This window comes from Xiphophorus hellerii, chromosome 19, assembly GCF_003331165.1.
Source record: "Xiphophorus hellerii strain 12219 chromosome 19, Xiphophorus_hellerii-4.1, whole genome shotgun sequence".
Lineage (NCBI taxonomy): Eukaryota > Metazoa > Chordata > Actinopteri > Cyprinodontiformes > Poeciliidae > Xiphophorus > Xiphophorus hellerii.
Window position 1 is genome coordinate 19,777,864 of NC_045690.1, and position 10,252 is coordinate 19,788,115.

The 10,252-nt window shown below is 38.8% G+C and overlaps 1 protein-coding gene across 1 annotated transcript in view; it reads left to right on the forward strand.

Annotated features, from left to right (window-relative positions):
• Positions 1-5,466, forward strand: part of LOC116708498 (glutamate receptor ionotropic, NMDA 3B-like) — a 121,144-nt gene extending 115,678 nt beyond the window's left edge. Inside the window, exon 12 of the mRNA XM_032546363.1 lies at positions 241-5,466. Coding sequence (XP_032402254.1) covers positions 241-1,213 — 973 coding nt within the window. The 3' untranslated portion in view covers positions 1,214-5,466. The remainder of the gene's footprint in view (positions 1-240) is intronic.
• Positions 5,467-10,252: the final 4,786 nt, after the last annotated feature.

Genomic DNA, 10,252 nt, shown 5'->3' on the forward strand with positions numbered 1-10,252 from the left:
TGAAAAAAATTTACAATAAATAAAAAGGCTAAAGGGTTATGAAAAGTTTTGCGAGGTATTGTATGATACTTTCTGCTGACAAGTACTGCATGTGTCACAAAATCCAGATGTAGACCAAAAATATTGGATTAGAAATCCTATAAAAAAGATTTGCCTCCTCGTATATGTAGGGATGTTATTCTTGTTCAGATGTACTGAATGTCACTTGAAACATGCTGCAATCTTCCTCTCTTATTCCAGGCCCTCCTCTTGTATCTCAGAAAACTGCACCTTACACAGGAAACAGCATCAGCCTTCTCCGCCGTCACCTCCCACGTCCCTCCCTGCTTCCACCACAGCTGGTGAAACTGGAAGCTCCTCGCCGTCTCATGAACCCAAGGAGAAACGCGTTCACTTTGACCTGGACACGCTTCACAGCTACCGCCTGCGCACGCACACAGCGTCGGTGCGTGGCCGGCCGGGCATGGTCGGCCGTCCTGGCCTCGGTCTGGGAGGGTTTGGCTTCGGCAGCCTGGGCAGCTTTACCTCCCCGCCTCAGATCAATCTCCATGTCAACGGAGGACCGGTCTCTACCCTTGCGTCCACGGGTTTGGTCCTCTCTCCCCTGGGAAATAGGGCTACTCAGACCAGCCTGTGGGAGGGGGAACTGCAGGAGCTTCAGGTGAAGATCGAAACCTTCCGCAACCAGCTGAGAGAAGCTCTGGCACGAAGAGCTGAGATCCAGACCAGCCTGGACAGAGAGAGGAGTGGGCTGGTACGAAGGGACACCAGTCTGGACAGGGAAAGAGACAGACAGAAGGTCCAGACTATCAACACAGACAGAAGCAGTTCCACTCTGTCCAAACTCCCAGAAAGAGACAGGACCAGCCAACTGCAAACCCTGAACAATCAGCAGACAGGAAGGCCCAGCCAGACAGCTGGAGCTGGTACCGCGGGGCTCGGATGGACCAGCCAGTTAAACACAGTGAACAGTTTGGACAGAGGAAGAGCCACTCAATCATGCCCCGTCGTTACTATGACAGGAGAAAGGACTGTCCAGTCACGCCCTTCGAGTTTGGAGCGAAGTCAAGTCAACCAACAAGGTGCTGGAAACATAACTGTCCAGACAAGGAACACTTCTAGCCTGGACAGACAGAAGGCCAACCTATCACGCACTCTGAACACTTTGGAGAGGACAAAAGCCAGCCAGTCAAGTGTAAGCAGCGGAACCTGATTGGTTCTCTGAAGCCTTCAGGTGTGTGGGAATTAACAGAGAACTAGTCAGGTGGCGCTCTCATTGCCGCGGGATGATGGCTCGGAACGGGTTCTGGTCATTTCACCCTTTTGCCATTTTGTAGCTTTTGCAGCTTTGGTTTTTTCCTAGCTGACCTTTTGAAATGGAGCCTTCTGCCACAGGATGTTTTGTACTGACCCCGAGTCACCTGAAGGCCACAATAACTAATTTCAAATATATCCAACTTACATTCTGCTGTAAGAAAACGTGACTCCAATTGGAAATATGAGCACAAGACATCTTGGTGTGATTAGGGGTGACAAGGGTTAATCTCAAAGATCACATATTTGCCCCCCTTTTACAAGTTTCTTGTGTTTTTGCTGTTTTGTTATGTCAAATCAAATTGTAATATAAGATTATAATAACCAGAGTAAATACAATCAGCAGTTTTCAAACAATGACTTTATGTTTTAAGGGAATAAGTAACCTGGCTCTAAGTGAAAATTTATTTAATCCTTTAAATGTCTCTCAGTGAGGAAACAAAGACACAACATGGCATACAATGATTTAATTGAGCAGATATTAGACTAACAAGTGACAAAATGGCAAAGTATGGCTAAAAAACAAGGTACAAAATTGGCAAAGGGGTGAATTGACCCGATTCGGTTGTAGTTTGTTGTTTTTTTGTAGTTCGGGAGTGAGATGGCAGAAAGCAGGAAATGTTTATTCACAATTTCATTTGTAGCAATCGGCCTAATTTTAACAATTTCCACTCGCTTCAATTTATACCCAGAGACAAAAGCAAAGCTGACTCTTGAGCGATGATGAAACGTCCACATTTGCCCTGCAATAACAAAAAAACACTAGTCTTAGGAAAAGCAGCAGCAATTGCAGCGGTGTCTTAATCTCCTAAATCAGATAGATTAAAACTGGTGGAGGAAAAACAAGTGAACTTTCGATGGCGGTTCACATCAAGATCGATTAACCACAACTGATTAAAAAGAAGATGGCCTCTGGCAACTACATAATCAGTGGCAAGAGGGCAGAAAATCTATTTTAATCAAGTTAAAAGACGACTAACTAAATTAAAAATTTGAAAAGCAAAACAACAGCCTGACACAAGAATTTGCAGAAAGCGATGTAGAAAAGAAGAAACTATAAGGATGGAGTGGCATAGACTGAAAATACTTGAAATCGCTCAATTTAATGGACTCAAACTGTAACTGTCTTTATATTATATCCTGTCCTTAAGTCACTATGTCAAGAAATGTTTTCTTTTTTTTTTCTCTATGCTAAATAAGACATAACAGGTGGATGTTTAACAGGTAATGGAAATGGATGATATTGGAATAGGATTTACTTTATTTGTTTTCCTTTCTGCAGTAGTTATTGAACCTTCATTCAATGTCTTGTTCTCTCGCTCTCTCTTTTCACTTCTTTATTTTTTCGAAAGCAAGATCAAACAACACACAGAGGCCAGGTTTTTTTACGTATGCAAGATTATTTGGGCCTGTGTGTTTCAGATCAAAAAGAAAGATGCTGTGTAAAACATAAATGCAAATAATATGTGGAGGAGAAGACGTACGAAAAAAAATATCCCAAACACATCCTGCACTCTGAAAACTGCTGCGTAAGCAATCTATTTGATCTCAGCTGTTAAATATGGACAGATCTGGTGGAGAAACACTTTAATACAATGGAAATATGGAATATTTACTATTTGTAAGTCAAAAACCTTTTTGGCTTAAGGATCACCAGGGTGGCAAAAAATACACGCAAAAACAAAAGAAAATTGGACAGGATGAAAAGTTTTTTTGTTTTGTTTTTTTTACATATTTTTCAGTATAAACATTTTTCTTATATTTGTTACAGCAAAGGGACTAGGATTCTGACATTGTTTCAGACCACGCAGCTTTTAAAACATGCCTGTGCCGCTGCTAATTAAGAGGTGGAGACAAATATGGTTTTGAAAAACAAACATTTACATATTTGCATTCCACTTTAACGACTTAAGTCCAAAGCCAAACAATAATTCAGACCCAAACGCAGTCCAACCCGCCTTCTCTCCCTCCAGTCAACGTGGGGGGTTTTAACTGAGCGAGAAATTGAACACACTAGTTCCTTGTCAGTGCTGCTCGTAGGCCCGTTTCCATGACAACACATGACCAGGTGACCTCAGAAAGCAGGAGAGAGTGATGAGAGAGAGAGAAAAAAACGTTTTGAAGTTAAATTAATAAACTGGTAAATCACATTTAAATCCTTCTAAGTAGAGCAACACAAATCAAAAGAAGTGCACTTATGAATTAAAATATTTAAATAGAAAGTACATAAATGCAACACCTCACAATTTTATATCAGCATTTTTTTTTTTTTTTACTAGTCCTTTGGTCAAAATGTGACTGAATATAGCTAGCACTAGCTTTCCTTGGCAGGTAAAAGGCTAATGTTAATTTTTATTACACAGCGTATTCTATAGGGCGGACTGAAGTTAGCAATATGGCCGACTGACTTAAATATGACTATTTATTGTTTAAGTCGTTTATACGTGTGTCACTGTTTGGCAATCATAAGGCTTTTTCTTGTGTCTTAAATAATCCAATAAGCTGAGTCAGAATGTTTGACCCACGTGTGGTTAGAATTACCCAACTGCATAAACACAGCATCTGGGTGAAACAGATATCTCACTTTTACTTTACTCCTGAAATATCTTTGCAGTCCTGCAGCCATTCTTGCAGCTGACTGGGAAAGTAATTAAACATCAGAGCAACATAGACATTTAATGCAGTTGTAATTGCCGAAACAGCAAAAGCTGTAAATACACAGATGAAACCGTGGATAATATCACCTGGGGGAAAAAATTAACATCAACATACCGTAATAACCAGTCTTTCCAACTGAACAGATTGTTCCTGTTTCATGGCTCTTACAGCTTTAAACCATTGTGTATTAATTTTTTATATCTCTTTCTCTGTTTTGGTTGCAGTCAATTTCTGTTTAAGTGCCTGTTGTTAAAGAGTTAAAAGCTGCTCATTTTGCTAAGATCCTGAGTTATGTGCAGTGATCGTGCGTGCAGTCACCAGTGGAATAGAAGAGTCGTGTCCATAAACAGGTTTCAGCTCGCTGTTGCAGATCCCTAACATTATTCAGTTTGTGATTATGCGCAGCAATTAAATCAGATGAGAAGTTCTTTCAGTGCTTAAAACATTTTTGCAGTTCTGTTTAAGAATAGATGTTTTACACAGCATCCCAGATCTTTTTGGAAAGTTAGTTGTGCAATATATTGCAAAGGCTGAAAGCACATGTATATGTACAGGTAAAAAAAAAAAGATGCTGCTGAAAAATCCACTGAGGTGGTTTGACCCATCACAGATTTGGTTATCTCAGTTTTCTGTTTTAAACACATTAGATTTTTATCATCCTCTTTTTCCTCATGTCTCCTCTAACCCCAATCCTATTAAGGTGCAATATTAAATTACTGCAAAGTACCTTTAATTAAAATCCCATTCCAGGTCATTCTATTTAGGGTTTGACAGCTTGCAAAAACCAAGTGCATTATTTGGATTATGGAAGAAATCATTAGAACAAACATATGACTCCAGAAAACTTGCGATTGGGACACAACCTCTTCTTGTTTTGTGCGCCCTTCCTTTTTAAACATGTCTTCTTTTCATTTTGTGGACTCTCATGCAGGTAGCCAGTTGCCCACTAGAGGGAGATGCATCTCTGCTTCCCGGTGGCTATGGATCCTGCAGAGGTTCTAGAGAGATATTTTGATTAACAAAGCAAATGAATCAATTCATGTGGTTCGCTTATAAAGAAATAACGGCATGTAAAAGATGCATTTGTAGACTTTGTTCTGCTATGGAGGCAAATGGTTTTACAAAGTCTCTCCAGCATCTTAGCAGTGCAGTTACACTCAGTCTTGAGATTCTCAAACTCTCCAAGCAGATTTCAGAAATCTGAAAACACCTACTGATATCATCTTGATTTTTATTTTTTATTTTTTTGGTGACACTAATGTACATTTTAGCATCTCAACCTTTGCTGTGGTGTGAAGTGGTTGTGTTCACATGCCATGGTGTCTTAAAAGGACGTAAAATATTTTAGGACTTTTGTCAAGGAAAAGCTTGTGGTTCTGGATATTTAAAGAGATACTTTTAAATTATCACTTATTAAAGTTATATCGACATATTAATAAATTTTATGCATAAATGGACATTCTCATGTTTTGAAAATAAACATTTATATACTGATGTACTTGCATTATGTGATTCTTAACGTAGGGAAAGTAGGGGGTTTAAAGAACAGGCGTAACCGGCTACAAGTTAAAAATGGAGAGAATCAATAACCAAATCAGTGCTAAAAATAAGGAATAAAAGCAGGGATAGTAATTATAGTGTGGAATCTTTACCTGTTATGCTCTAAAAAGCATTTAGTTTAAATCAGAAGTTTGGACAATTTTGCTACCTCTAATTCTAAGGACCAATAAAACCCTCAGCTGATTCTACACAGATTTTTTGTATTATTAATTATGCATTAAGAGTGATCTCAGATAAAGTCAGTTTATTTTATGTTAAAACTCTACTGTAAAAATATTTATTGTATTAATGCAGTTGGGACAATTTTGATAGCAAAACCACAAGAAAACTTAATATAAATATACATTTTTGTCCATTTGAAGCTCACAGCAATTATTTTTGATTAAGATGTGAGTGCTGAACATGAGTAGCACTGTGCTAGTTAGGTTACTTTATAAGGTATATGTTGAGTTAATGTTTAGTTAAAACTATAAATGCCTTTCCCAACAGCACGAAACTAACATTAATATTAATGAAATAACCCATCAACTTATTTGTGAGGGTTTTTTTTTTTTTTCCATTTTGCGAATAGGGAAGAAAAAATATAGAAATACGGAATTATTCTGTGTCTGTATTTTTTTAAAAACTGCTCTGTTTTAAATCGGTATTGGAAAATAATATTGGTCTAATGTTGCCTCAGGCTGCAGACTTCTGATTTAGCTGACCAATTAATTAGAGACTGTAACTGATATTGATCTCTTGCCAGCAAACTGCCAACACCTAAATGTCCCGGAGTTCTTCAATTAGATCCACCATGATTTTGTGACCCGTCGGGTCAAATCCTCTATTTTGTGAGGTCATAAGTCTTATTACAGCAAAGTGTAAAAAGTGAAATGGTAATGACATTATGTCACAGTCTGAGTGACTTGTCAAATAATGACTTGAGGCCAAGTCAGAAACTGGCCTAAATTGCAGTTATTTGTGCAATGACAGCTTTCGACCACACAGTGGCACTCAAGTCTATCACTCCAACTCGTAGTGGAAGTACGGGTACTGGGAGTGACTTTGCACTAAAGACATTTGTTTCTGTTTTCAGTAGAAAAAGATTATGTTGACAATTTACAGATTCTCTATTTACTTTTATGTTGTCTGTTATCCCTCATGCTCCTAAACCATTCGGCTGCCAACTTTTGGTCAAAAACATATGCAAGTGGTTTAGAAAACGATATGCTAGAGGTAAAAGTAGCATTCTAATAACTTACTAATGGTAAATTCGCCAGACTGCATAGTTAAAAGTATTCCTATAGTGGTAAAATCAATCAGTTCTCTGCACTTGCACACAGTTTCCCCGAGGCTAGAACAAACAATGGTCTCTTTGTCAGGTGTGTTGAAAGGCTTCTGGGGAAACACTGAAGAAATCAATCAGAATCCAATCACAGAACTGATTAAGATTTCAGCTGGATGGATAAATGTACTGATACATAAGTATAAGACTAACCAAAATGCTTTCATGTAACACATACAGAAGTCAAAGATAATATTATGACCAGTGACAGATAAAATGAAGAGTATTGACTTTCCATCATATGTGGCAGTGTAGCAATTTAGTCTATATTGTGCTGCATGTGGTCTCACACTGCAGTAGTTCTCTTTACTTCACGTTGAAGGAACACAAGTGAAATGGTTTCGGGGTTGTAGGATTGTTAGCCATTCAGGAGACAAAGCAAACCTGTCTCATGTACAAACAAATGAAGGGGATGCTTACAAAAACCCAAGTCGAATCTGACGGAAAAAGTGTCAGAATCGACACTTTTTCTGTAAAAACAAAAATAAAAAGTGTTGATTTTTGTTCACACTTTTTGTTGGCTGAAAATATTTTGCTTAGGTATACCTAGACTCAGACATGTAAGAATAACTGAACCTAGGGTGATGAAATAACTAAGAAATAAACATTACTAGAAACACTACAGGGAGACTGAAATGAGGGAAGCTATAACAAGACAATTATAACCACAATAAATAACCTCAAACAATAAAACTAAAATGACGATTAAGGGTTAACCTAACCTAAAAGGATAACCTAAAGCATAACGACAAAGATGAAGAGCAAAACCGAACCCAAAAACCCAGATTCCTGACAACATCTGTCTAAATATATATATTTATATTTATTTCTATAGAGCCGATTTAGAATAGTAGTCCAACAGGACCCAAAACCACATCCAACACCAAATCTGACTTCTAAGGTTTTGAAATAACTACTGTTTCAAAATGTTCAAATGAAAGGTATTTTATGAGCCTTTAAACTTTTGTCATGTTTGCAATGTGTTGTTATTTACACATAGGTCAATTCTTATTCAGACAATGAATAAGTGAAGGTAGGAGGAAGTGCAATCCGAGTAATCTTCCAGTGTGAATGTGTAGAGCATTTCTGGTCAAAGTAGCTGTCAGATATAAAAGTTAAGTGTAAAAATCAACAGGAGAATATTCAGAAGAGCCATCATAAGATTTGTTGGTTTACATACTGCTTTAGATTGTCTTGTCCCTTCTAGGATTGGCCACTAGCTTCAGTCTAATGACACCAACTAATGTGAAGATAAACCCAAGCAGGACACCAAGAGAGTTATCTGCTGCAGGTAAGACATTAATATTTTATAACCTTTCAACAAAACTTCATTCTAAAATGTTGTAAAATAGTTATCTAAGTGTTAAAGTCAGAATAAAAGTTGTGCAACATGTACTGTCAGTGATAAAAGTCTGCGATTTGGGTCACGTATGAGCAGCAGTCAAAAGTAATTTTAATTAAAAATCTTGAAAATCCCCAATGCACACGCCCTGCAGCAGGCAATTAGCATCCAACCAGGGTAAATGACAAACAGTGATGATTTTTTTGGCAGCGCTGTAATTAGAAACATAATTTTTTTTTTAGTCATATTGTGAAATTCATAGTGAGAAGATTGAGTTTCCAGCAAAAATAATAAAAAAAAAGGAATCAACATATGAACCACTTCTGTCTCACATGCGTCTCTCTTCCTCTTGATAGCGCTTTGTATGAAGGTAAACAGCATTCAGACACAGTGAATGATGAGTTTATTAGCTCCTACCAGCTGTGACCAACCCTTGGGTATTGTTGGAGGGGTATAGCTGTATCTCTATGAGCGCAGGACTGTAGAGGTGGGAGCTGGGGGGCTGTACCCAGGCCAGGGGCAACGGGAGGGGGTGAAGGGAATCACAGACTAGGGAGCGCCTGTGAGTATACCAGAAGAGCTCCCTGGCAACTAGAGACAGGATTGACGCCATAAATGGGGCTCCCCTGTTCTCTCACCATGAAGCAGTCAAACAAAGGGCAGTGACAGAGGGTGGGAAAGAAGAGGAGGGGCCGGGGTATGCAGGATATCTAAATGGGTGTAAAGTTTCTGAAGGCTGGACAGCAGACGAATTCCTGCTCCTCACCTTAGCAAGCTTTTCCTGCCCAGATAGTGTCTTGAAAAACATCGTCACCTTTTTCACTTTTTGACATTTTGTCATGTTTTAACTACTAACATCGGCCTATCGTGATGGGATTTATGTGACAGAGCGACATAAAGCAGCACGGCTGTGAACTGAAATAATACATGGCTTTCGAAAGTTTCAACAAACACAAATCTGAAAAGTGTGGCACGCGTTTAGATTCAGGCCAGTGAGGCAATCTTTGTGGAATCCCTTTAGCGACAGCTACAGCTCCAAATCATTTTGGGTATGACCTTTGACTGGGCCAATCTAACACATGAATATGCTTTGAAGTAAGCCGTTCCATAGCAGCTACGGCTGGGTGTTCAGGGTCATTCCTGCTGGGATTTATTATATTTCCAACCATTAACATGTTTTCTTCTAGGACTGACTTCTGTTGAGCTCCACCTTTCTGCCCACCATTTCTGGATAGGTCCCCTTTCCCTGAAGAGAAAAGAGTTCCTACAATATGAAGCTGCCATAATCAAGTGTTACTGAGAGGATGATGTGTTCAGGGTGACTCGTAGAGTCCGTTTTTCACCTCGCATCTGTATGTAGGCCAGACGATTTAGTCAGATGAGACCAAACTAGCAGGACCTTTTATTGCTTTCTGATTCTGTGATTAATGCGTCCCTTGACTTTAGGTTTGTTAGCTTTGCAGATGTTATACTCTTACCATTTTTAGATGATGGGATGGAATTGTGATATACCTAGAGCTGGAGATATAGTTTTAAAACCTAACCCTGTTAGAACTTCTCCACAACTTGACAGGAAACAACTTTTCTGGATTTATTCCAAGGTTAAAACACACAATGAGGGACACATTTAGAAATTTGGGGACTTCTGACAGCAAATTATTTTATTTAGTTGTATCAAAGTATTAAGTAAAGGGGCAGGGCTACCACGGTTTTCTGATTTGTATGTGTAAACTGCATTAGTCATGGTTATTTGTCTTGGTCTGTCACATAAAATCAAAATTAAATATATTAAACTTTGAGATATGGGGTATTAATACATTTCCGATACACACGTGTTAACATGGGACTCGTGTGTCCCTGAACGTGTCACAGCTTTCTCACTTACTGGGGCTCCAAATGGAGATGTTTAAGTTTAGCTTTAAAAGCCCCATTAATAATTCATCACAGTGAGCGCAGAGGTTATAGATCTCTCACAGAGAGCATCTTCTGAAAGCACCAAAAAAATGCGCACGCCGACCATTTTTACACGCGCGCGCTCGTGCAAGCGAGCCACT